This window comes from Tetrahymena thermophila, assembly GCF_000189635.1.
Source record: "Tetrahymena thermophila SB210 genomic scaffold scf_8254395, whole genome shotgun sequence".
NCBI lineage: Eukaryota > Ciliophora > Oligohymenophorea > Hymenostomatida > Tetrahymenidae > Tetrahymena > Tetrahymena thermophila.
Window position 1 is genome coordinate 347781 of NW_002476178.1, and position 27268 is coordinate 375048.

General features: G+C 23.0%; 8 protein-coding genes across 8 annotated transcripts; 1 reads left to right on the forward strand and 7 right to left on the reverse strand. All coding sequences in view use genetic code 6, as the record gives it.

The window, feature by feature from the left end:
- Positions 1–745: 745 nt before the first annotated feature.
- TTHERM_00457030 (hypothetical protein) lies at positions 746–3820 on the forward strand (the record flags this gene model as incomplete). The annotated part of the gene is made up of 3 exons (XM_001024210.2): positions 746–3448; positions 3556–3695; positions 3754–3820. 3 exons carry the CDS (start codon positions 746–748, stop codon positions 3818–3820), a joined length of 2910 nt encoding a protein of 969 aa, XP_001024210.2.
- A 1182-nt stretch (positions 3821–5002) lies between these two features.
- TTHERM_000457049 (peptide deformylase) lies at positions 5003–5951 on the reverse strand (the record flags this gene model as incomplete). The annotated part of the gene is made up of 3 exons (XM_012800031.1): positions 5003–5215; positions 5272–5532; positions 5598–5951. The coding sequence occupies 3 exons, from the start codon at positions 5949–5951 to the stop codon at positions 5003–5005; spliced, it is 828 nt and encodes a 275-aa protein (XP_012655485.1).
- A 402-nt stretch (positions 5952–6353) lies between these two features.
- TTHERM_00457050 (proteindeformylase family protein) lies at positions 6354–9058 on the reverse strand (the record flags this gene model as incomplete). Its single annotated transcript, XM_001024212.2, has 3 exons — positions 6354–7329; positions 7387–8857; positions 8917–9058. The coding sequence occupies 3 exons, from the start codon at positions 9056–9058 to the stop codon at positions 6354–6356; spliced, it is 2589 nt and encodes an 862-aa protein (XP_001024212.2).
- Positions 9059–9538: 480 nt separating this feature from the next.
- Positions 9539–11772, reverse strand: TTHERM_00457060 (PX-SNX-like domain protein; the record flags this gene model as incomplete). The annotated part of the gene is made up of 7 exons (XM_001024213.3): positions 9539–9583; positions 9664–9991; positions 10055–10188; positions 10244–10372; positions 10429–10527; positions 10581–10808; positions 10915–11772. The coding sequence occupies 7 exons, from the start codon at positions 11770–11772 to the stop codon at positions 9539–9541; spliced, it is 1821 nt and encodes a 606-aa protein (XP_001024213.2).
- A 1928-nt stretch (positions 11773–13700) lies between these two features.
- On the reverse strand, positions 13701–14372 carry TTHERM_000457099 (transmembrane protein, putative; the record flags this gene model as incomplete). The annotated part of the gene is made up of 1 exon (XM_012800032.1): positions 13701–14372. The coding sequence occupies one exon, from the start codon at positions 14370–14372 to the stop codon at positions 13701–13703; it is 672 nt and encodes a 223-aa protein (XP_012655486.1).
- A 1012-nt stretch (positions 14373–15384) lies between these two features.
- Positions 15385–17449, reverse strand: TTHERM_00457100 (hypothetical protein; the record flags this gene model as incomplete). The annotated part of the gene is made up of 4 exons (XM_001024216.2): positions 15385–16538; positions 16601–16819; positions 16897–17070; positions 17119–17449. 4 exons carry the CDS (start codon positions 17447–17449, stop codon positions 15385–15387), a joined length of 1878 nt encoding a protein of 625 aa, XP_001024216.2.
- A 311-nt stretch (positions 17450–17760) lies between these two features.
- Positions 17761–21309, reverse strand: TTHERM_000457109 (family 31 glycoside hydrolase). Its single transcript, XM_012800033.1, has 6 exons — positions 20307–21309; positions 19941–20127; positions 19525–19874; positions 19230–19452; positions 18885–19172; positions 17761–18821 (listed from the first exon to the last, which is right to left on the reverse strand). The coding sequence occupies exons 1-6, from the start codon at positions 21262–21264 to the stop codon at positions 18077–18079; spliced, it is 2751 nt and encodes a 916-aa protein (XP_012655487.1). The 5' UTR covers positions 21265–21309; the 3' UTR covers positions 17761–18076.
- An 802-nt stretch (positions 21310–22111) lies between these two features.
- On the reverse strand, positions 22112–26350 carry TTHERM_00457110 (glycosyl hydrolase family 31 protein; the record flags this gene model as incomplete). The annotated part of the gene is made up of 8 exons (XM_001024217.2): positions 22112–24038; positions 24156–24193; positions 24245–24466; positions 24573–24622; positions 24683–25114; positions 25203–25760; positions 25894–26080; positions 26168–26350. The coding sequence occupies 8 exons, from the start codon at positions 26348–26350 to the stop codon at positions 22112–22114; spliced, it is 3597 nt and encodes a 1198-aa protein (XP_001024217.2).
- Positions 26351–27268: the final 918 nt, after the last annotated feature.

A 27268-nucleotide genomic window follows, 5' to 3' on the forward strand; every position in this document is an offset into this window, starting at 1 on the left:
AGTAAAAAGTCTTTGCTTATTTATTTATTTAATTAATTAATCTTATTCTAACAAAATTACATACATCAACTATTCATATTCTTGAAATTCTTTTAATCTTTATTTTTTCTTTTTATGGTAGATTACATAAGGTTAAATTAGTTTTTATGAATGCTTGAATATTTTTCAATTTTATGAGCTGGTTCTTTTATACTTAAAAATAAATATTATGTTCTTTCTAATTTTATGAAATACTCCATACCTCTTACATTAATTTTCAGATTTCTATAATTTCCATATTTATGAATCTTATTTAATTTTGTGGATCACATAAAAACATTCAAACAAGCAAACAAATTAAATTCAATATAAAAATACTTAATTGAATTTTTAAAATATTTCTAAAAAATATTTGAATAAATTCCACTTAAAAAATTTAAAATAGAATATTTTTTATTAAAATTATTTTTTAATCAAATATTTTATGGTGACTATAACGGATTTTACTTGAAACATATAATTAAAATATTTAAATAAATATTGTCAAATATAATCTATCTAATTATCTTCTTACATTAACATAAAAAATGTATATTTAATTCTTATTTAATTATTTTACTATCATAATTAAGCATCAACTTTCATTCAAGCAAATGTACATTTTTTTGAGCTTAGAATGCTCGTTATAAAGTAAATTTTTAATAATAATATTAGCTTGTAAGTTAAAGAAAACTGATTTATTTAATTAGACTAATTGATAGAATAAATGAAATAGTAGAGCTCTATTTAGTAGAAATTAAAATTGATTAAAAACTAAAATTATTTTTGTGACGAAAGAAGTCTTCCTAGTTAGGCACAAATCTCACAAAATGATATAACTAATAATATTTATTATAAGTTGGATTAAATGAAATAAGATGACCTTATAGGTAGAGAAAGGTCTGTTTCTGATTATCAAAAACCTGTAAACATTAGTAGAATCAGTCATCATTTCAAATAAAAATAATAATTAACGACTAATTAAGCTAAAAGCATAAATAAACATATAAAAAATTTTGCAGAAAATCACTACTTCGCTTAATCAATAGGATCTCATACTAATGTGAGTGGCCAGTAACTCAGTTAAAATAATACAAAACATACTTAAAACAATATCTTATAATCATTTAGTTAAGAAGAGTATTTTTCAGATTAATAAAAGCTAACTCCAAGAATGAACTTTTATCTTTCATCAAGGTCAAGGACATAGTAAAATGAAGCTTAAATGAATAAAGATTCTGACATTTATACAAGTTAAGTTTCTTAAAGCTAAGCAATAACACCAAGATATTACTTTAACTATAAAATGCTACTATAAAATAACAAAATTTTACCTAACTATTTTACAAGCAAAATTGCACTAAATTCTACGTCTTAAGAAAGTGATTTGAACTTAAAAATTAAAGAAAGTGAATAGAATATCAAAAATAAAGAAGTTGAATAGAATTTTAAAAGTAAAAATTCTGAACAAATTTTTAAGCAAGCAGACTCTTTCATTTATGATGACAAGCAAAATAGTCATCATAAAGACTAAAAAAACTCCTCTTTTTTGAATTCACAAACGGTTTCAGACTTAATATTGGAAGATATGACTCCTATTTAGTTTAAAATTTCAAATGCTCCCTCCTTCTTAGACTAAAAACAAGAAGAGCTATTAAATACTAATTAAATCTATCCACTTGTTGATAACTTGCTATCTGACTCTTTTTATTTAGATGAAGGATGCAAAGAGCTAACAGACTCTGAGCTCATAATTAAAAACCCAAACGAGTTTTTTTAAAAAGTTGGTATAAAGCCTCTCAATGCTTCATAAAATAAAAAAAAACCTCTAAATTTATATTTAACTGAACATGTTGAGAAAGAACTTGCAATGATGAAACAATTTGATTAAAGCCAAATTTAAGATAAAAAGTTAAATTAAAATCATTTTAATAATTTTGTATAGCAATCTAAAGAACTTATTGAAGAAGATTAACAGTTACCATATTAAGATGTTGAAAAATTAATCTTTGAAAAAAAGCAATCAAATAAGATCAGATTAGACTCTCCAAAATGCTAACAAAAAAATCTTAACTTGATAATACTTAAAAATAAATATAATGTAGTTAAAGAAAGAATAAAAATAGAAAAAAAAGATTTAACTACAAGTTATTTATATGAAAATAGAGAATAGCTAAAGTTAGACTATTAAGATTTAGATGATTAATTGTATAAAAAAAAGAAAAACTTAAGAGATATCTTATTAAGCAATAAAGAAAAAGAAATATTTAATTCTGTTGATAATTTTAAAAAGATTTTAAAGTTTAAGAAAATGTTAAAATTTTAGGATGTTGTTCAGCAAACCTTTTAAAATCATAAAAAAAACTAAGCTGAGATAAATGAAAATTAGCATCAAATTAGCCAAATTTAGAAAGCTAACACTTTGAATAACTACAATCAAATTCCTGTTGATTAAACAGAAAATAAATTGTAATAAAAACAGCCAGAGCATATTGAAGAGGAGTAGAAATAAGCTTACTCTATAAGTAGCTCAATATAAATAAATAAGACTCAATAAGCAATAAATGATTAAAATTTGCTAAAGTAAGTTAGTTTGAACTAAGTATAATACTAAAGAGATAAGTAGATAAATCATTTGCATTAAAAGCCTTAGAGCAATGAGGATATGCAGCAGCATTAAATTTAATAAAAAATACAAGATAATTAAAAAATAAATCTTCCTAATTAAAATTAAATGAAATTAAATTTTTGGAGAGTATCTTCTTCAAAGTAGTTAAATTAAGAGGAAGATAAAACTCAAAGTAATCCATCAACTTAAAGAAGCTAAACACCAAAGATAAAATTTAAAAACCATGATGAACAAACTTTTAAAAACATTAAATGGCAATAGAATAAATGTATTGATCTGAAAAAATCTTTCTTGTAAAATAAAAATTAAATTAATAAAAAAAATCGAATTTATTCAGCATCACCAGATTCAAATTAAAAAATTGCTAGTTTTTCATTTTAAAAACAATAAAAATAATTACATTTCAGTAAAGATTAAATATCTGATAGGCCTTATAGTTAAAATATATAAAATAAACCTATAAATACATAAATTTTAAAATCAAATTAAAACATATCGAGTTCAGTATATCTTAGAACATAAACGAAAAAAAATGAAATGGACCAATTTAAAGAATAAGAAGCAAGCTCTAAAAACAAAAATTAAAGGTTATTTGAAAAGCTTAAGCAGCTTAATAAAAATAAATAACCTAATAAAAAATTAGAAATGGGAAAAATATTTTTGCATGAAAAAAGCTAATAAAAAAAATTATTTTCAAATAACATATCTGAATAAACTTAAGGATAACAATTAGGAAATTCATATTTTTAGACTGATCAAGAAAATTAAACATTGAATAATTCTTTTGCAATATCAAAACAGGTAAGACTTTTACTTAAAATGAACCTTTTTTTTATTTAATTTTAAAAAATATCATTTTGAATTTATTATTTTCAATTTTATTTAAGAATTTTTATCAATTAAAAAAGCATGTAAAAAACGAACTGAATACAGTAGAAAAATAAATTCAAAATTAAAGACTCCTAATTGGTAATATCTAATAGAAAAAAGGTGAATATCTATCACCTTTCAGAGAGAAACCATCTAATCAATTTATTTATGATCACATGTAAACATTATTTTAAAAAATAAATTTGTTAAAATATTTTTATAAAATATTTAATAAGGTTTTATTAAAAACACATCTAACTTTTGATATCTGTGAACAAAAAATACGAAAATTTGGACTTATGAAATGTTTAAATGATGAATTCATTTTTTATAAATAAATGGTAATTTAATGTTCTATATAATGTAAAAAGTTATAATAATTTAACCATTATACATAAGGCTCTTTTTATAATTTAATATTGCACACATACAATTTGAATAAAATTTTTTAGTATATTGCCTAATTATTCATATTTTATATGTTTAATTTTATGTAAATCGTGGTTTAATAATAGGTTAAAAGTGAGCTTTTCCATATAATAACAATAAAATGCATATTTTCTATGTTTTGTAATTTTAATTACTTAAAAATTCATAAGTCGATTAGGTGGTAAGTTATCCTTTCTATGTTTTTAATTTTTATTTTATTTGTTTAATTTTTTTTTACTTTTTTTAATTTATTATTTATTATTTATTTATTTATTTATTTATTTTTATTTATTTATTTATTTGTTTTTATTTTATTTCATTTATTTCTTTTATTATTTATTTTTATTTAAATTTGATTTATTTAATTAGTTTTTCTGGAATCATACTCAAGCTTCTCAATCGCTATTTTTTCTCTCGCTCTTATCAATGTCAATAAATTTTCCTATATACTTATTCGTGAATTAAAAATACATAAAACTAATGGAAATAAGACTATACGTTCGAGTTTAATTTTCATATTATCTTAAATACATTTTGAAAAAGCATTTTTTCTATTGAAAAAACGATCCTGTAATTCTAAATTACATTAATTTATTATTATTTTAACATAATATTTTGCATTCTTAAAAGGAATGGAATCTTGGATTACGCTGTATATCAAAGGGCTAAATATATTTACCTTGTACTTGAATGTACCGATAGGATATATAAAAACTTGAGGTAAAATATCTTGATATAAGCTTTAAAAACTTTCGGATAAAAAACTTAGAATGCTTAAATGTATGTTAATTTTTAAGAAAGAAGTGAGAAAATATGAAAATTAATAACTCTCTTTGTTTGTTTTTTATTTATTTTGTTTTTGTTTTTTTGTTTTTTTTTTTGAAAATAATTAATTATATTTTTTAATCAATATTTATGAATATTTATTCAAATTTTTTGAGATAAATAAATTGGAAAAAGTAAAAACAAACTAAATAATTACAAAACCAAATACTATATATAAAACTATTTAATTAATTACATAAATTTATTCTTTTTAATAAATAACTAATATATTCAACCCATTATTTCATCTAATTCTTGCTTTTCAATATTATAGTTTAAATCTTTACGATAATTTTTAAGAAGCCTTCTCATCATATCTTATTCAAATGAAGGCATAAATACATTTTCATATTTTTTATTTAACTCTGTAAGTTATCTAGGTTAAAATAATTCAGGAAAGTCTTCTTTCATTTTATTAATTTAAATTTTATAATCTTCTAAAACCTATTTTATTTCAAAATATTTTATATTGTAAAAATATAAAAATTAATAAAATTTACATTTGAAAATTTCTTCAACTTTTTCTAATAATTCTAATTTATTGATAAATTTCCATGATTTAATCTCCAGTTCAATAAATCTTTATTCATTAAAAAGTCATAAAAGTGCTAGAAAGCCCTACTTTCAAAGTTTTATATAGTTTCTTCTACTTCGTCCATATCCTCATCATAATATCTAACTTTTACTGACAAATATCTAGAAACATACGCATCTAAAAATGGAAAAGTTGGAGAAAGCTCTATTTCATTATTTTATTAGCCCTATTAATTTATAAATTCATGTAAAAAAGCTTGTAATAAATCATCTAAAATAATAATTTTTTTACATTTTAACAAATTTCTACAATTTTAGGGTTGATATATGTTTTGTATTGGTCAGTAGGGTATAATTTTTAAGTTTTCCAAGTACTTTGCTATTAATCTTTAACCTCTTTTGATAATACGAAAAATCTATCAATATAGCCTGCTTGAATAGCTGAAAAACCAGTTAATTAATTCTCAGAAGCAAATTTTTTTAGTTCTCTTATTTATGATTTAATTTAAAGAGAAACATGAGGTACTATCTCTGTATCCATATATAACATTTATGTATCTAGCTTTCCATATTCTAAAAAAGTAATGGGATTTGCTTAAGCAGCCTTTAAGAGCTTAGACTTAAATGAAAACTACTTTAAATGCATTTATATTGAGCTGTTTATATTAAATAATTTTACTAAACTAATAAACTTGATGATAGTTTTTTTAATTAAAAGATATAATTAAAATTCTGAAATATTTTTGATAAATTAAATATATATATTAAAGTATTGATATATTAAATTCTAGAAACTACTACATTTAACTTAGCACAAAAGATTAAATCAGCCACTAAATCAAAAAACATGGCAATTTGCTAATTACAAAAAATAAAAACTATTTTTATTTTATATCTTAAAATTATATTATATACATATTTTTTACAGACAAAATTCTAACATTTTACTTAAACTTTCTACTTAAATTATTTATAATAAAGTTTACATATTTGAAATAAAATTAATAAGAAATATTTGAGACAATTAATCTTAAATAAATTCAAAGGATCAAAATTTGTTATCTTTTTCTTACATTTTCTTAAATTTATAATCTTTTGAAGAATAGAAGTTTTTATTTTATTATGAATTAATAATATCTTATTTATATTTTGATATGTTTATGTTATTTTGGAGAGAGCTAAAATTAACTAATATTTGGAGTATTATTTAAGCAGATTCGTTAAAAAAATTGTTAAATTTCAACAATATTTAATTAATTTTTTTTAAATTTTGGCTATCAATTGTAGGTATAAAATCTTATTACGACGAGTAATTTTTTTATTTTAAGAACTAAGACTCTGCTTCGTGATAGGAAAGAATAGTTCTATTAGGAGTAAGATGACTTATTCTATATTTTTTCAGAATGTTAGTTGATTTGCCTTTTTTATTCAAAATTTTTTGCAAGTATTCTTATCCCTTTGTGTCCATCATATATTTAACTTTACCAACTTCTTATTGCTACAGATCCGCTGCTGTTACTGATTTGTTTTTTGAAAAAGATTTCATTTCTTTTGTTCTCTAAATTTATAAAACTTTTAATCTAGCTAGAATTAATTTATCATTCCATCCCAGAGATTGCTAGTTTCTGTTTTTAGAAGTTAACTAAAGAGCATCTTTGCTTTCATTTTATTATTCTAAAATTTATGTATTTCCATTTGTATGAGCCTTAAATGAAACATTTATTTCAAATTCATCATCACTGCTGCTTATACACTCATCTTCTTCAGTTAATTCTTGATTATTTTCCATTTACAACTTTTTCTTTTTACTAGTATCAATATTACTTCTATATTCTCTATTCAAAAGCTTGCTGTTAGAAAGCTAAATTATAGATTAATCTTTTTCAATTTCACCGATCATCATTTTTTCATGATAGTAGTATGCTTTTTCTAAATCTCCTAAATAGTAGTAACACTTTCCTAACTAATCATAGGCTTTCAGTTCATGATTTTCATTCTGTAAAAGCCAGCTTAATCTGAGAACTCTTTAAAATTTTAGATATTAAAAATGTTAATCATTAGGTAATAAAAATGAAATTTACTTAATTTAATATATAATGGAGAGTTTAGGTCTCTAAATTTGATTATAAGCCTAACCTATCAATTCATAGATTTTCATTTTTTCAAACATATATCCAAAAACCTAGGCCATATTTTTGGCCTTTTTGGATAAATTAATTACTTTAATGTAATCTCTGTATTCATAATAAATCTTAATGCTAAATAAAAGACAAATAACTTATAAATAGCCACATTTTGTTTGCAAAGCTAAATTATTTATTTCCGTCAGACGTTAATCTACTTGATTAACATCTTTAGTATGCTAGGATATATAACTTATGAGCTTAATTATTTCTTTAATTTAAGGTAGTATGGCATCCATCTATTGTAAAAATACCTTTTCTGCTGTATTAGGGTCACTTTTAAAATTTCTATGAGCTTCATATTCTGCACATAAAGTAAACTTATCTCCAGAAATTTATTATAAATTTTACATTTCTATTTTGAAATATTTTTCAGTTCCTTTTAATTATAGATTCTTAATATTTATTGATTTTTTATTTTTTTTTTGGTAGCCATCTAGAGAGAGTTACCTCATTTAACTTATCGGAGTTTTTAACATCTACTCTTGTTCTTACTGATTTTAATTTATTTTACTTTAAGTATTTCTAATATCAGTTGCTAAATATGTGTTTTCAGCTCGAGATTCTTAAAATAAAAGTGAATGTCTACTTTGGCTTTAAATATTTAGTTTAGACTAGCGTGGACTAAAAATATCTTAAATATCAGGGTGGATTTATTTATTTTCTTTTTAAAAATCAATAGATTTTCTAACAACTTTGTTCTAAGCATCATTTTATTCGGAATATAGAAGGCTTGGACTTTTTATTTTTTATCTATTAACTTAGTTAAGCTAAAGCATGTGGATGGATGTGGATGGGAGAGCAGTTGAAACAGGACTGAAAACATCTCTTTAAGTTAAGTTGTCATTTTTTGAATTTAAATTTTATTCTATATCAAGATTGTCGTTTTAATAAGTATTCTAATTCTTGTGTTAATTTCTATCACTTTGTTATATTTTTATTTACAAGTACTAAGCTTTTACGATTATTGATTTATCAACTGGTGGTCCTTATGCGTTGTAGAACTTTTTCAAGCTATTTAAACGTTATGCAATGCTTAATTTTTCATTAATAGCATTTGTTTTATTAGAACTTGTTTAATGTTAATCTTATTTCATATACTTGTTTTATGGTATTTATAGTCCATTATAAAATTAATAAGTAGGAGTTACAGATCCACTCATAAATGTTTTAGGTGAAAGCATTTAAGCTTAATTTAATCTTACGGTGTCTAAATAAACTCTTTCGCTTTAAGAGTTGCTAGTATTTTCATACCTAGAGGTAGGGCTTCCAAAAAAATTATTCATTAATTTTGAAGAGTTTCTCCTTTTAAGTACTTTTTACTTAAAAGAGAGGTTATTTGTTTTACTTTCGTCTTCGCTTTGCTAAACTACAAAATATAAATAAGTTGTTAAATGAGCAATGCTTATAAACACTTAAATAAAATACTTTCATCAGGGAATTGATAATTCAGAAATGACATTTATATATTTTACTTATCATTTTAAATAAACTTTCTTTGCAGTTCTTTACCATTTTGAGAAAAATCTTGCTTTAAAAATTACTTTTATACAGAAGCAGGTGAGTTCATTTTTCCAATTCAAATTATAACTTTTTTTTAATAAACGTAAGTTCTTATTTGATTAATTGATAAAATATTTGGGATTTTTTTTGGAATTATTATCATTAACTTGATAAATTTCATTTATAACCCACTCATCAAATCTGAAAATTTAATCAGATTTTCAGATCCAGTCAATATATTAGCCTTTAAAAAATTTATAGTTAGTTATAGGATCTTGAATGTGCTCTTTTTTTTTTTTAAGTTGACAAATAAGCTATAATTTTGTTATCAAAATCACATTGTACTAAAAAAAAATAAATTGATTAATCATCATTAAATTTACACAAATGTTTTACACAATTTTTAATATAATCATGCAATAAATATAAACAAGTTTATTTTAATTAATTAATTATTAAAATTTTATTAATTATTTTATAATTTAAATATTTTTTTTCTTTTATATATTTTAGTAGTAAAAATTTCTTTACATAGTATTAAATATTTTCAAAAGAGTAGAGGGTTCAGCACTTCTTCATACAATTATATTTCCTATTAATAAATTAAATTTGTTTTAATATTTTTTAAATAAAGTATGGAAGATAATTTGAATTAAAGGAAAATAATTTTACTTATTTATAATGATTTAGATAGCAAAATCTCACTTTATCATTAAATTGAGAAAATTTAGATGGGTATTTTATTGTTAAAAGTATAGAAAATTCTTAAATTAGATTCTTCCCAGCACTTTAAAGATTACATTTTGTAGTTAGAATTTGATTTCCTTATTACATTTACTCATTATCGTTATCAGAGTTATCTTATTAAACTTCGTTATTATCATGAGCCTTAATCACTTTTATATGAGTGTTCTCCATTAAGTATTTAATTTCGTTAATTTAAGCATCTTATTAATTTGGTTAGGTGTTTTCATCATTTTATACATTTACTTTTTCTTTTCTAATTAACATTTATTTATTTATAAAATAAAAATAATTTGAATTAATTTTTATAAAAAAATACTCTTTTTCTTTTGACAATTATTGAATCAAATTGTTTCTTTCTGTCATAAAATTTTCATACGACTTCTCTGCATCATTAAATTAATCAATTATTTCTTCTAAAAACTATGATAACTAATTAGTAATTCTTTTTTCCTAATTATATAAATAATAAATAAATAAATATTTTCAAAAATATGATAAAAATTACACTTTATATTGAATACTTTTTGTAAAATTCAGATAAGAAATTTTACTAAAAATTCATATTTTGTTAGTCTAATTGTGTAATTTCAATTTCTGCAGCATTTTCTCCATTTTTTAAATACTATTCAAGTTCCTTTTAAAAATATTTGATAATTTTGATTACAAAAAATAATTAAATGTTTTATTTACTTCATAAGGAGTTTTTTATATCTCATTTATTAATACAATCAATATATTTTTTGTTTCTTAAATTTATTTTATTTGATTTCTCAATTAATCTTGTTAATCCTTTATTTTAAATATTTTTAAAAAATCTTTTCTAATTTTAAAAGAAGGTTTACTTAATCTTCAATAGATAAATAAGGAATCTCTTATTAGTATATTAAGCTTTTAATATTACGATACATTTCTTAAAATGTAGTTAGATATTATTAAGTTAGTGTAGGTTATTCCTTTTTTTCATCATATATTTCGTTAAACTCATCTTGACTGCTCAAGAACTTTTCAAAAACTTCATTATCTAAAATAAAATCACATTATGCAAGCTTTTTAAGATAAGTTTCCAATTTCTTTTATATAAAAATATAAATTAATCTAGCTAAAATAATTAATTATATTTTAAGTATTTAAATTTTATATTTATTAATTTGCTTTGTTTTGTTTAATTTTTTTTACTTTTTGGCGATCTTCTAAATAGTTTTGCTCATCTTTGATTAATTTAATAACTGGCAAGATGGTTTCTTAAATTGTAGGGAGAGGAAAAGAGGGTTGAACATTACCCATAAATTTTTTAGAAACATATTAATTAAGATTTTTAAACTCGTTAAACCTTCTCTTTACAGTGTGCTTAATTTCTTAGCTACTATCACTCCAGCTTGAATTAATGATGTAAACTACATACGACGTATATTGATTTTGTATTTTTTAAAAAGAGGATATATTAATTTAATAAACTGTTTTCTTTTTTTAAATACTAATTATGAAATTTCCTCGATTCAATTTATCTATATGACTCTTTGACATGAAATCAGGTAACAAAGAGCTATCAAGATAATTGACTTACTTTTATTAAAGTTACAAAATCGATGTATTTAGAAAAGACGATTGAAGCTAAGATTACTCCAGTTGGTTATAACTTGTTTATTCAAAAACAGAATGCTCTAAATTCTGATTTATCCTCGAGCTTTGAGGCTAATAATTTTTTATTTAAACATTTTCATCTTCCACATAAGACGGCGATAAAAATGGATTAAAATTTTAATTATTATAATTATTTTCTTAGTAGCCAAAGCTTCCTTGTATATATTATTCGTGTGCCTCTCCCACTTTGTTATTTTCATCACGATTATTTAACTAATAACCTAAATCTATATATTTATCTTCATTCAAATTTTGTTCATTATAATTGATATTCTATGAATCTACATTTGCTTATTAATTTTCTTAACTATCAGACTCTTAGCTTAAATCTATGTCTGAAAAGTTGCTCTCGTCAATTTAAATCCACTAATCTGGATCTTTTACTTCATCCATTACTAAAAAAATTCACAAACAATACTATTTAAGTAAATTTTTTGATATTGCGAAAATTTCTATTTGATAAACCTATCCAAAATTTTTTCAATTTCCTGATAAGACTTGGCTTAAAAAAAATCAAATTATAGGAATGATTTGAAAAGGAAATGAAAATAGACTAGTATCTTGATATTAAATTTTTGTATTTACTTAACTTATTTACAAGCATATATTCTAAAACAATTCAGTCTAAATTAGAATATATCAAATAACAAACTATATTTAAGATAAAAGCTTTTATATAAATAAATAAGTTTTTTAATTGGAAAAATGAATAAACGATTAATAATTTTTTTTTTTTATAATAAAAAAACTAATTAGATTAAATTTATATAAAATTAACTTTCAAAAAAAATAGCATTAATAAAAAGCAAAACTCAAGTGAAAGAAATGAAAAAATATATGTGTAAAAATGATTTTCTAATTTTAAATTTTTGACTAAAAATGTTCAAATTATTTTAACATTTGTTTTTAAAGATATTTTTTTATTATTCTACAATAAGAACTCAAGTGCTTGCGTTTTTTTGTGATTATTTGGATAGCAGGATAAATTAAACAGCTCAAATTCCTAATAATTTTCTTATCATATTATTTACGATTTATTTTGTACTTAATTTTGCAACAAAGAGAATAAATGAGAAATGTGTACAATTTTTTTTAATTTAATTTTGGTGGAAAATTATGCAAAGTTAATGAAGCATTTATAAAAGTTAGAAATCGCTTTTTAAATTTTTAATTACAATGAGGAGTTTTGCAGTTTCTAAATTTAGGTAATAATCTGTGCATTTTATGGACTGGAGGAGCTTTTATTTTATTTAAGAATGAATTAAAATTCAAAAAAAAAAAAAAACAAATAGAAGTAGAAATAAGAAATTCAATTAACAAAGCAATCATTGAAACCCATTTAACAAAAGGTAAAATGTACTCAAATAGTGTTACTGTTTATACTCCAGAGGAGATTTTTATGACTTAGATGAAATTCACTTATTTCCTTATGCAGGCATGTTTTGCTGGAAGTGTGATTTGCTTCGTGTTTAAGCTTATAGTTTTTGGAGTCCTAGCCCTTTAAGCATTCTTCTTGTTTGTACTATATGCTAATATTTTAAGAAATGAGTATTGCAAAACTCATAGCGTAATTAGAAGTTAAGGGGAATTCGTGTTGTGGAAGGTTTCACACGTATTTATCTATATTCTATCAGCATTTATCTTGTTTAATATCATTTTTACCATAGTTTTTTCCCTTTTGGATTCTGCAAACCAAGATAATGCTTATTTTGAAAGCTTGATAGATTTGTTTATAGATTAAAAAATAGTTATTTCAATTTTAGCCCAACTTCTGTGTATCTCTATCTAAAGTATTATCATCTATATGTTCTTCTTCAGAAAATCATTCTAATTGGCATTTTTACAGCCAGATGCGATAGTAAGAAAGATGGTAATTAGTGATTTAAGCAAGATTCCTGATGATAGAAATGAGTGTTTAATTTGCTTAGAAGAAATGAAATGTTCTGAACAAAAATAATAGGAATATAATTAGTAAAATTATAATCAAGCTTAAAACTAGGATGTCTTACTAACAAATTATCCATAGAACCAAAATACAGAATGCTGTGCATTTAAAGTATCGAATTTGAGATTTGCCCCTACTGTTTGCTCTCCTTAGGAATAGGAAGATAAAGAAGAAGATAAAAAAGGATAGCAAGATAATTAGAATTAAAACCCAATAGTTATAAAAATAGGAAGCAGTTCAAATAAAATAAATGAAGCTGAAAATAATAAAGGGACCACATAATTTTCATAGTTTGAAATGGATGCGCAAAATAATGAAGAAGTTTCAAAAATTCCTTCATTAAACATAGAAGTTCTTCAAAAGCAAATAAGTAATTTCAAAGAAGATTTAAATGGAGTTAACAAATCCTTGCAAACAAATAATAATATTAACTACTTTGATTGTGTTTAAAAGAACTTTTAATCATGCAATAGTTTATCTAACATGGAATCAAATCTCTAAAAAATGCTTTCTATTAAAACAAAAAAATATTCTGAGAAATATCAATAATTAGATTGTGAAAAATCAACTCGCTGGGAATCCTTATACAGACAAGATACATTAGAGGAATAATCATCAAATTAAACAGAAAGCCAATCATCCAATTATAAACCAGACATATTAAAATAAAAAGAGAAATACTAGAAAAATTAGATTTAGGAGAAGAATTTAGAAGAGAACCAAAATCAATCAACTAATAATTAATAACCATCTAAAGATGAAACAAATTAAGAAAATACTAGTAATGTTCAGCAAAATGAAACACCGTAATAGTTAGATATCGAAAGCAGATAACCCATTGAATAATAAATTAAAAGACCAATTTAGCAATCTACATTTTAGCATTAATAAATGGCTCCAATAGTAAATTATGAGTAAATTTCAAATGAAAAATAGGAGTTAAAAATTAAATAACAAAAAATTGTAGGTTTTAAATGCAATCACTATTTTCATTTAGATTGTATGCAAGAGTGGTTAAAAACAAGCAAGAGTTTAAAATGCCCAACATGCAGATAGGACATAATGTACTGAAATTATATTTAAAGGAAGCTACTAAATTTATAAACTATACAAAACCTCATTTAAATTATATACTTAACAATAAAAAGCTGATAACCATTTTAATAATATTAAAAATATTTAATTTAATTACTAAATATTTGCGTAATTCTCATTTTATAATATTTATATTGTGCTATTTTTCTCTCCCTTTAGCGACATATTAACAGTTCTACAACCACATAAATTTACTATTTTAAGCTTTATAAATATTAGAAAGCAATGCTTTACTTTTTTTAAAATTATTCCATCATAATTTTAATATTTAAATGAATAGTATGATCATTAATCATCCTTTTCAATTTTGTCCACATTCTTAAAAAAAAGAAGACTTTTTCCTTAAAATTTTGATAATTTGATTTACGTTTTTAAATTAATACGTCAAAAATTTAATAATTTAAATAAAGATGATAATAGTGTATTTTCAAACAGTACTACAAATAAAAACCATCAATATATTTGGAGACTTTCCAAAATTTGCGATTTCTCAAATCAAATTTAGAGTTTGTAAAAATCTTTAATTTTTAAAATAAATTCTTTCCAGTAAGCAGAAAATTTATATAAAGAACTAAAAATAGATTTCATTAAATTTCTTCTAAAAATTTGTTTCAAATATTGGTAGCTCGATTAGCTCAGCTGGTTAGAGCATGCGGCTGTTAACCGCAAGGTCGTAGGTTCGATCCCTACATCGAGCGCTTTTTAGATTCTAATAATTTTAAGCTTTTGATCTAATTAAGAATAATTTAAAATAAAAGTAATACTTTTAAAGAGATATTTGCTTTTTTTCTTTGTAATAATTATCAAATATCAAAATTAATTTGCAAATTTTTTACTAAACATAAATTAATAACAATTAGATACAAAAGGAATTATATAAAGTAGTTAGTTTATTAATAGGAAGTAGATTAAGTTATATATGTGTTTATTTACTTGTATGTATGTATGTGTATTGTAAATTTAAGTCATGTGAGAGCCAAAGTTGTATTAATATCAGATAATATCATATCAGCCTCAATTTGCATCCATAATTTTTGAGAACTCTTTTAAAATTAGGGATAATTTAACTCTAACTTTTTGAAGTAGTATATAGCATTGCAAACTTTATTTAAGCGCTAATAGCTCTTGTATATGTTTAAACAAACATGCAAATCAAAGTTTTTTATAAGTAGCTATTTTTTAAAGTATTTGAGAGCTAATTTATAGTTTTACTGATTCCAATAAAGTATACTCAGTTGATAAAGAACCTCATAATCTTAATTTTAAATGACTAAACATTTTTTAAGTAAGTCTATTATTATATCAGTTTATTTTGCTTAGTAATACTCTAAGCTAAGGTTAAAGTAGGATATAACAGAATAAGGATTCTTGTTTATTGATTATTAGTATGTCTATTTTATTTTTTGAGTGTATTACTTTAAAGTAAGCTTCTTTGCTGATTCTAGGTTTTTAATTTAAGACAATAAATCTTAGGAACAAACTTCAACTGATTGTACACTTGTATTACTTTCTTCTCCTTCCCCTGAGCTCCAAAAGTTTAATTCCTGTACTTTACTTTATTATTAAGTTTATTTTGATTAATATTTCCAGAAACGATTTTACTAACTAGATTCATCACTAGGATATTAGTCTTTTTAATTTTTCTCAAGCTCTATCTATTATAATAAATCTTCTTCATTTAAACTTTAAATGTAATCATTCAAAGTCTTGTTTTCTACAATTTTACAAAGTGTATTTGAAAGAGCTAAATAAGTGATAGAATCCACTTCATTCGACTCTTCATATTATTTTATCAAATGATATGCTTTCAACAATTCTCCTTCATTCAAATATCTATAATACTGAATAAATATCTCCTAATTTGTGAATCTGCTATTAATAAATATGGACTATATTTAAAATGGCACATTTTATGTTTTATCAAGTGAAGAACTATTTTCAAGAATTATTTTGGTTTCTTATGGTGTTCGTTCTTTAGGACTTAGTTAAGGTGATTAGAATATTATTTAATCATAATACTAAGATATGAAATCCGAATTATTGAACAAATATTTATTTTGAGGAATATCTCTATTTAAACAGTTTTAATAGAATTCTAAGATTTTTTAGTTGTTCAACACTTTTTTTAAGTAAATAAAATATTTTTTACTTAAACTATCAATTTAGTTTTTTAAAATTTACTTTCTTTTTCATAGTAAGCAACAAAATCTGGCATAGATTGCTCTTAAACCATATAAAATAAAAAAAGAAATTAAATAGGCATATTATTCCCTATTTTTTCATCTGCATATTCTGTTCTTATTTCTTGGCCAAGCAAAGTCTCGTAAAGAAATTTCAAAAAATTTTTTGATTAATTCTTTGACTTATTACTAGGAGAAAAGTTCCTGGGATTAAGATGGCCTATTTTTATTTTTAAACTTTAGTAAATTATAAAACTTCTTCATATTCAAAGAATAAAATAGATTATAAAAATATACCGATTTTTCCTTGTAAAGTATCCACATTAACCATAAATGCTGTATCATAAGGACCTGGATAAACTATTTTATTAGTTTAAATAATCCTCCACCCTTTTAACCAATCCAAAATGATCTTCGATAGATCGTTTTCCTTTATTATTTACATATCTATACAACTTTTTAAGGTATAACCTTTTTTTATAAAAAATTTCAATCAAAATTTATCTTTAAATCATTTACTTTCTTCGGTGTCTATTGCAATATTAATCATTTCATTTACGACTCCTATCCCTTTATGATGAACGAAGTAAGGATATTAATTCATTAACTAAATATATCCTGTAAAGTAATGCAACATTTAAATTTTAAACTAAAGGAAGGAGTATACAATTAAATATAATTAATTATCCCTTCTTCCTTTGGATGGTGAGATCAGAAATTTAATAACAGTGCAATCTGGCTCATTTACATCTATTAAATCTAAAATCTTATATGGAATATTGCCAATGCTCATGTCTTCAAATGTATTTCGAACGAATTAAATATATTGTGGTATCAGTGACTTTTTCATCTTATTATCTATCTTCTCTTTCTATTTAATAGTTCAAATAAATATATTACTAACCCTATATGAGATATTCCTACTTACTTTATTATTTGTTAATTATTATCAGAAAAATTGATCAAATAGAAAATTTTCTTAATAGTATTTTTTAAAATACAATCAATCTGTTTGATTAACTATCAAGCAAACAAACAAACAATTAAATCAATACAAGTAAATTGATAATAAAGTTTCGCGAATTACAAAATTATAAAACAATATTTTCTTTCTAAAATTAATAAAAACATTTTTCTAAAAATAATAAGAAAATTTGATTTTTTAAAATCTAATTAAATTGGCATTTTCGATAAGTAAAAAATAAGTAGATAAAAATTTTATGCACTAATAAATATTTTAATTTTCATTTAAAGAGATTTTTAAAGAGAAATTGAGACTCACAAATATTAAGATAGTTAGTTAATAGTTCTTCAAGTAAATATTTTTTTCATAAAAGATATCATAATCATAAATTTTTTAGAGAATTTCTTTCTATTTAGATTTTCAAAATTATTTAAAGTTTTATTATTGATAGTTAATTTACTTAAATGCAATAAAATAATAACTTTATAATAAATAATTTTTTTATAATTTAATTCATTTGTATATGAGTCTTTCACTTTCTGTAAAAGTAAGTTGTAATGTTGATCCATTAACAATAGGGAATACTTTATTCAGTTCTATAGATTTAGAAACCTAAGTGCCATCTTATCTTTAAAGGCCCATCATAATTACTTTTCTAACAGATATATTCTAAATGTTTTATTCCCCTTCGAATTTTACTGAAATATTGTATTAGGTTTCTAAATTTGTCTTTTTAGTTGTTGCCTTTGCAGAAATGTTCACTAAACAAGACTTGTTTTAACAATTTTCAATTATATTATCGTCATTATTATAATCATCAATTGATAACATTTAACCAGAAGATTCAAGTTTATCATCAAAAGCAATCATTAAAGTAAACTCTGATTTAAGTTAGTTGCTACGTGTAATTTGTTTAAAATCTTAAAGGTGAACTATTTTTCCTGCCTTGATAAAAAGTGGTGTATAATCATCATATGGAATATTGAAAACTTAATTTCCAGGAGTTTAATTTTTATAGTTATAAAAATTGTAGAATACAGTATTCTGAGGGAAGTATATTTAGTGTTATGTCATGTTAGTTTGGTTATTACCTTATTTTAAAACAGGTGCAGCCATTAAATACTCACCAAGCATGAATTAACCTTCTATACTGTAGGCATTTTAGTCTTCTGGAAATTCGAAAAATAGAGGTCTGAAAACTGTTCCTTTTCCTTAACCTCTGACAAAAAGATGATAGTAAAACTTCAACAACTGGTATCTAAATTTAAATTATTTTTTAATTAAAATATAGTCTTTACATAAGAATAATTTTAAGAATTACCTAACGCCTATCATTTTCTTAGCTGAGCTAAGTACGAAGTGGTATTTGGGAAAAGCATAAGGTTCTTAGTCAATATTATTGATACTGTTATGATTACGAGCAAAGGGATACAAACTACCTAATTAGAACCATCTGGCACACAATTCAGGGTTAGTATCACCATTGAAACCACAAATATCATCACCAACTAAAGGAATGCTAAACATTTAGAATGTGAAAATATGAGCAATAGATAACTTCATATATTCCCATGTTGACATATTATCTCCCGTCCAATGTTAAACATATCTGAAAAAAAAAAATTAATGATTGTAGAGAAAATATTTTAAAAGAATTTATTAATACCTTCCACTTCCAAACAAGGTAGAGCGAGAAAGAATGAAAGTAAGTTTTTTGCCCATCTTCTTGGCAACTTAATATGTGGTATAACCTTCAGAAAATCCATTAATATTGTGCATGTCATATTCAGTCAAGGTATAGTTAGCAATGTGGAAGAGAGCAGCATCTTAACCATTATAATGGGTAGCATTTAAGCTGAGTGTATTTGTTTATAAAGGAGTTTCCTCACCTTTTTAAGTATATAAAAAAGACAAAATTAAATTTAAGAAAAATAAATAGATAGATAAATAAATAAAAATACCAAGGGGATCAAAGGGATATGATACAGGCTTATCAGGAGTTTGAGAACCACTTTAATTTATTTCTCCATTAACAAAATTAGAAAACTCATTCATATCTATCCAAATACCATCCTAAGCAATTCCGTATTATTATAGCTTAACAAATCCATCATACCAGAACTAAGTAGCATTTGGATTGTTAAAGTCTGGGAAATATGTTGCTCCTGGCCACACCCATCCAACTAATGGCTCCCCAGTGATATTACTTTTTATGTAAACATTTTTTTGAATTCCATTTTTTCCATATTCAGAATTTTAGGCTATTCCAACATCAATAATACTGGACCAATGCACTCCTTCTGGTTTAGACCTTTTTTGAAATGAATAGAATAATTAACTCTATTAAAAATAATTGAATTTAAAGAATAAATATTACAAATCAAATATCTTCTTTAAACTTTCGAGGTTAAATTTTTCTGTGTTAAATGTGAAGTCTTCGTAGTTGTTCATATAATCAATATCACTCCAAATAGAATCAACAGGAATGTTAAGATTATTAAAAGTTCTCCAAACATTTAGTAGCTTATCAGTAGTGTTATATCCCCATCTTGATTGATGATAACCTTTAAAAAAAAGTTTAATTTGAAATTGAAATTAAAATAATGTAATCAATAAAAAACGAATGAATGATATTTATTTATTTATTTTCTGCTTAAACAAAAAAAATTTGTGATGATTTTCTAAATTTTGATTTTTTTAAAAACGTATTTATTTGTTGATTTTTTTAATTAATAGAAATTACCTTAAACCCAAAATGGATGTAATATGTATCCATTAACGTAATCATGATAAAGCTTTATTGAAGTTTCAGGGTATTTGTCTCCAATGAAAAATCTAAAATCAAAGATTCCTCCAATCACTTTATAAGTTAATTTTTTGTTCTTATTATAATCTACCTCCATTCCATAAGAATTCCTCAAGAATATTACATTGAAATTAGCGCTCTTAGATTCTCTATGCAAGTACATAGGGTGGTGACCATATAATTGCTGGTTCAATTATCCAGTATCTATTCTAGTAGCATCAGCTGCCCAAAAAGAGAATTTACCAGTTCCTAATTCATAGGAAATATAGCGTCTGTCGCCTAATCCATATATTTTTTCTTGATTAAGAGCGGTTGAAATTTCTAAATACTTATCTGTAAAAACTAAATCAAAATCAGATGTATCAAATATGATTTCTTTTGTTACTTTGCGAACTAAGCGGAAATAGAATTTTTCTCCAACCGAAGGTAATTAAAATTCATATCTTTATTTTTTCAAGCTCCAACTTTTATTCTTTGTATAAGGAAAAGGTTCTCTGTGAGGTAATTCAAACCTCTTCTCATCAATATCAGTTATGCGAAAAGATAGCTCATCCCAACTATTACAGTCAACAACTACTTTTAACTATTAGTAAATTTTATTTTCAGTATAAACTATGTCAATCTGTTTATTTAACTTGATTATCATCTCCACATAATTTTATTTATTTTGTAAAACTTTCTCAACAACATAGAAATAGTTGTTTTGCTTATAAGACGAAACCAAAAATGGCAAATCTAAACTTAGCTATTGGTTTTTTCTTAAATTATAATATCCTTATTTTGATTTAGATTTAACAAAGAGTGAACTATCAGGCAAAATAGGTTATTAAATACCAAACCCAATAGATGATGCTATCTACAATAAAATGAAAGTGAGAATTAAAAATTATTTCATTTTCCTTTCTAAATTATTAATTTTTACTATTTATTAGTTTATTTTAAAGTATAGCTATTATAGATAATTCGAAAGTATCTTTGATTTCTTTAGAGGTTAAGCATTAACTCAATCATCCTAATAGTCTCAAATAAAGAAAAATTTAAAAAATAAGAATAAAGTTTTTCAACATTACCACAAAAAAAATCCTATAAAAGAAATTAATTCTAAAATGAAAACAAAAAATACAATTCTAAAATAAATTAATTAAGTATTTTCTAAAAAAATAAATTATAAATAAATGATCATGTGATATTATTGAATAATAATTGAGCTTAAATAATTTTTTAGCTCAAGCAATATCTAATTTAATCTAATCTGAGATTTTTATTAATTTAAAATTTAAAGTAATTTCAACAAATATTTTTAAATTTTTATAAACATTTGAAAGACCTTTTCCAATCAAAATTAAATAAATTATTTAAGTTATAAAAATGATTTAATTAAATTTTATCAACCTCTTAGGAAAAACATAAGAAAACATTAAATAAATAAAACTATAAATAAAATTTAATGAATATTGCTTATTTATTAACATTTTTTGAATTACATTGATATTTTTTTCGTATTTTCATTTTAAGTATTGGTAGTATGTAAAGACTATAATACTAAAACATCTGAATACATTATAAGAATTGTAAAATTTAAAATCTTTTATTTTATTAAATTTAAATTAAAATTTTTACAAACAAAGAGAAAAGTTATATATTTACATTTATAATTATTTAATTTTTTAATTATTGTTTACTCATTTAATTTTGAGATTGAAAAATAAAATTATTTTTCATAGATATTTGTAAATTGTATTTCAATTTTATGGAGCAATACTTACTCTTAACGATTAGGTTAGAGATATTTTTTAAAGTTCTTAGTTTTATTTTTATTTTTATGACTTTTACCTTATACTTTCCTATGAACTTAATATAATAGGAGTCATAGTTTCGATATTTTATCTAAATGACTTATCATTATTCTTTATTTAGAAGTTTTTAAATAGACTTCCTTAAATTTAATTGAATTGTGATTTTTATGCAATAAGTTTTGTTTTGTTTTCTTTAGAAATGTAAGATGAAAAAGTAGAGGTCTGTGAATTATTTGTAGGTGTTTGTAGGACTATTTAACTTAAATTTTTCCTTATTTTATTTGATTAAGGGGATATAGTTATAGTATTAAATGAATAATTAATGGTTTTTTCTATTGATAAACATGATGTATTGTTATTATTTATAGATTACTATGGCACTTAATCAATCTATTTAAGATGCTTGTTAAGGGTTAGCTATTTTGTAAAATTGAGAGGTTAAAGAGATCTAAATCTTTTATTATTTTTTGGAGATATACTTGGACTTAGTTCTTACTAATCTTTATAAAAAGACTTATTTGGTTCAATTATGCTTTACTAAAGCTTTTAATTATGTTATGTAGCTTAGTTTAAATTTGTAAAACTGATTGCTGTGATTGTTGGATAATTATTAAAATTGTTGCTACTGTTATACAAAAAGGAATTATGATTAAAGCTGCCTCTATTTCCTGAAACAGGAGGCTGAAGACTGTAGTTTTCAGAATTTCGAGGAGATTAATATGTACTAATTTAAGGATCTTGAGTTGTAGCACTTGATAAAGTACCTGAGTATTAGAGAGAATTAACTCTAATCATATTTTAAGAATTGCTATCCAACTCACTTTATCTCTGAGATTTAGCAAATTAAAAATTATTTATATTGTACAAAGATTACTTATCTTTCACGTTAGACATCTATGTTGTATATTTTAAAAGATTTTAAAAATCCTTTGGCAGTTTTATTAATCTCTCATTTTATTTAGCATTCGTTTGATTTTACTCTTCTTCTTATTCTGTTTCTAGGATTGATTATGTTATTTTTTCATTAAAAAAGGGGATCTGTAAGCTGCTACTATTAATAAATTTTGTGTTTGTATATCCTTTCTTAGGAGAGAATTTATCTAAAGTGATATCTTATTTTAGATTTCTATTTGATTATTTACTCTAAGGCTCATAAAAAGGATCGATCAAGTTCTTTATGTGTGGACTTCTTGTTTAATTCATCGTTAATTTCGTAAAATCAAGCTCAACATCTGTTAAGGATGAAATAAAATGACCATTTTGTGAAACTCTTTAGCCGTGTGAATTAAGCAATTATTGTGATTGGCAAGAATTTCCTATCTAAGGTGAGTTATCTGCAGTTTAGGAAGAAGCTTACTTTATATTTTATATTGTGCTTTTGAATTTAATTAAGGGTACATGACTATTACACTTTTTAGCATCTAGTTCATTTGAACTAGTTTTTATAGGACTATTTAAATTTGAAAAAGATTTAAGTGTGTTCCTTAAGGTTCGAGCATTTTCCTCTTTAAGTGTTATTATTTTTTCTATTGGATGCTAATGAAATATTTAGGGATTACCTTTCATAAAAATGCTTAACTTTTTGTTTTCATTAGGACTAATAGGAGATAAACCTCCATTTGTTTGCTAGTTAGGTATCAAGAATTATCTTTTTTTATGAAGGGGACTGGTTGCTGTAATATTAACTTCTTCTTCTGATTCATCCTCATCAAGCACCTGTTCAGATTATCTTAATTTGAAATCCTTGATATTTATAGGTTCTGGATAAATTTGCTACTTATTTTCTTTAAATATTTTATCTGTTTCTATCAATTTGTCTTATAAATTTTCTCTCCATTATACTCTATTCTGTATATCAATCTTCAATTTTTATCTATATTTCATAAATAAATATCATAATTACTTGACAAATATTAAGTTAAGTTCATCAATAATTTAAATTATCTTAATTAATAATTAAAAATACTGAAAAGTAATAAAAAAAAATTACATGTTTTGTTTGTCATATTTGATGTGCTGGATGAATTTCTTATTTTATTTCAAAAAAGAATTAAATATGAAAACATGAAATAAATTTACTGATTTATGAAGTATGTATAATTCTGCTGTGGACGATATACATTAAACACTGCAAGCTCTCTTTGTTCCCATCACAATTTCCTCTTCACCAAAAGAAGAGCCGATTCCAAGCACAGAAATCTTAGCCTTTCTATTTTCTGCATTTTTACCTTATTTCAGTAAAGAGTTGAATTGGTCATGAGCAGATGAGTCAGACTACTCAATTTTTAATGTTTTTGTAACCTATTATTAATTAATTAATTAATTAATTAATTAATTCATTATTAGAATTAAATGATTAGAAACATTTCATAGAAATAAATTTTAATTTTTAATGTAAGCTAAGTACCTCAAATTCTCCTTCTTTGATGAAATAAACAAAATCTGCATTGTCACCCTCTGTTTTTTAATAAATTAAAATAAATTAATTTAGTAATAGTTTTTTACTTAAGTATTTACCTTTATAAATTATTTCTTTATATTACGCTGCTCGCTTTTCCATGTTTTGATATAGACCATTGATTTTACTATTCTGCCAATTAGCAAAAAATGAAAATTCTTTCAAAAAATTTACGCTTTCCATAAATTTTTTTTGGTGATAGTTTGATAAAATTTTATCATATGATTATTTACTTAGAGTAACCATGATCGTCTCCTCCTTACAAATAATACTTGCTGTTCTTCTAGCGTTGTTCATTAATGCAATTTCACCAAATGCATCACCTACTTTAAGGGTCTTAATAATGTCAAACCCAAAATTTTACTGCAGCACTGTATTTTATATTTATTATTCAGTTAATTGAGGATCTTATATAGGTTCGGTTTCTTCTTCTTCAATAGCACTTCCTTTTTTCAAAAGCATTTACAGTTTCTTGATGCCAGAAACTAAATCTAGTTTTTATATGTACATTAGATTTTAGCAAAATAAAATTACAATTTCATAAATTAGCAGATTTAAATATAAAAAAAATAATTTTACTGGGTTAACCTAAAGTAGTTCTTCTGTTTAATTTGACAGGAGAGAGCGATTTAGATTTCAATAAAGAAAGAGCACCAAGTTGCTAAATTGTTAATCCGTTTTCCTCATTTTAATTTTAATTTTCTTCATCTATATCAAAAAAATCTTAAATAACTTGTATTGAGTTTTTTTTTTTTATTTTTATATCTTCTTCTATTTATAGTTGCTATTGCTATTACTATTAAGCAATTTACTAAAATTGCGATGTTTATTATTTCATAATAGATTTTCTTCTATCAAATGATTGTTTTTTTATAGGACTAGGTGTAGAGGGTTCACTAGACTCAATTTACACTGTCAAATTTAAAGAAGGTTTTCTTGTAGCTATTGATGCCTTTCTGCTGCTTTGTTGCTTTTCACCGTTTTTTATAGGTATCTGCTAAGTGCTATCGTTTATTTACTGTTGTTTTTTATCTGCTTGGTTTTGCTATTGCTTTTAATTTTTAAGCATTTCTGGATTCGGTATTAAAACATATACTGAACCTTTAAGTATGATATAGTACTTGTAACCAAAGTCATCTATTATTAGCAAAAAATTCATTAAAATTGCTTGAAGGAATAAATTTTTTTGCCTTAGAATAATATAAACATAATTAAGAAATATTTTGGATTAAAATGAAGTATTGAAAATGTATGTTAATTTTATTTGTACCATAGCTAAAAACTGTCTCAAATTAATCAAATTTTTCGCATTTTAATTCATTAATCAAAGCAGTATAGTCGTTTGCTGGAAGATTCTGTTATGTTTCCTTGAAGAATTTTAGTTCACCAAAAGCTTTCTTTAAAACTTGCAAATCTTTCTTAGAATGCTCTGAAGAAGTTAGAAGGCGTGTAATAATCTAGTTTGATGATAAAATTGGTATTATAAAATATATTTTTTAAAAAATCAAATTTATGCATAGTTGTCTCAAAAAAAATAATTTTACTTCGACATCTTTTTTATTCGAAAAGTCGACATCTCTTTTTAATAACTCATCAATTTACTTATAAAATGGGACAGCTTAATTGACCACATCTATAAATGACTAAGGTTTTGTATTAATTGGAAGCACAGAGAATCTATTTTGGAACTTTTTAAAGTCTTTTTTATCAAACAAGTCTTCTTACATGTTCAATTGTTGGGCGATCCTAAAATTTAGACTGAATTATGCTATAATTTATCTATTAATTAATTGTATGTATCTATTATATATAAATGCCAACTTTTATAGTTTATTTATCAAGTTTCAGCAAAATATTTAATTTTGTAGATCAATCTATCTATCTATCTATACTTTTAATTTTTGTAATTGATATTTTAATTATATTTATAAAATAATAAATATTTGTAATCATTCAATTTCTTATTAGTTATTCTTTTACTATAAGATTAAAGAGTATTGTAATTTATATAAATTAAATATATGGTGATATTATATAGTCTATTGTTTTCCTTAAATTTAAATATCTTCTTTTTTATCTGTTATTTAGTAACCACATAAATAATTAATTATTAAATCAACTTTCTTCTTTCTTGATTACACTCAATAAAGAAATGTAAATACTCATAGCTAAATTACTTCTCTAATAATCAAAATTATATGATTTTAGAGTATCAATCAATATTTCAAGATACACCTTTACTTAATAGAAAATGTAAAAGGTTCCTTATCTATGAAATATTGTCTATATTGAATAAATTATTTTATTTCTATTTTTAAAGACAAAAAATGATGCAGTTCTTTGAATTCAGCAAATTGAAATACATTCAAAACTATAATGATTTTTATTTTTTGTATAAATTAGCAGTATAAAATAAAATATTTATTTATTTGAAAAAAGAATTTTTATGATTCCTATTTTTTTTTGTAATTATTTTTAATTTATGATTAATAAGAAGAAATATTTTGTTTTTTATAATTTTTCTATTCAAACACTTATTTATTTTTTGCAGAATTTAATTTATCGAAAATTATTTTATAATTATTGGTTTTTATAATTATCTTTATATCTTTATTATTTAATTTGCTTTATTCTTTTTAAATAAT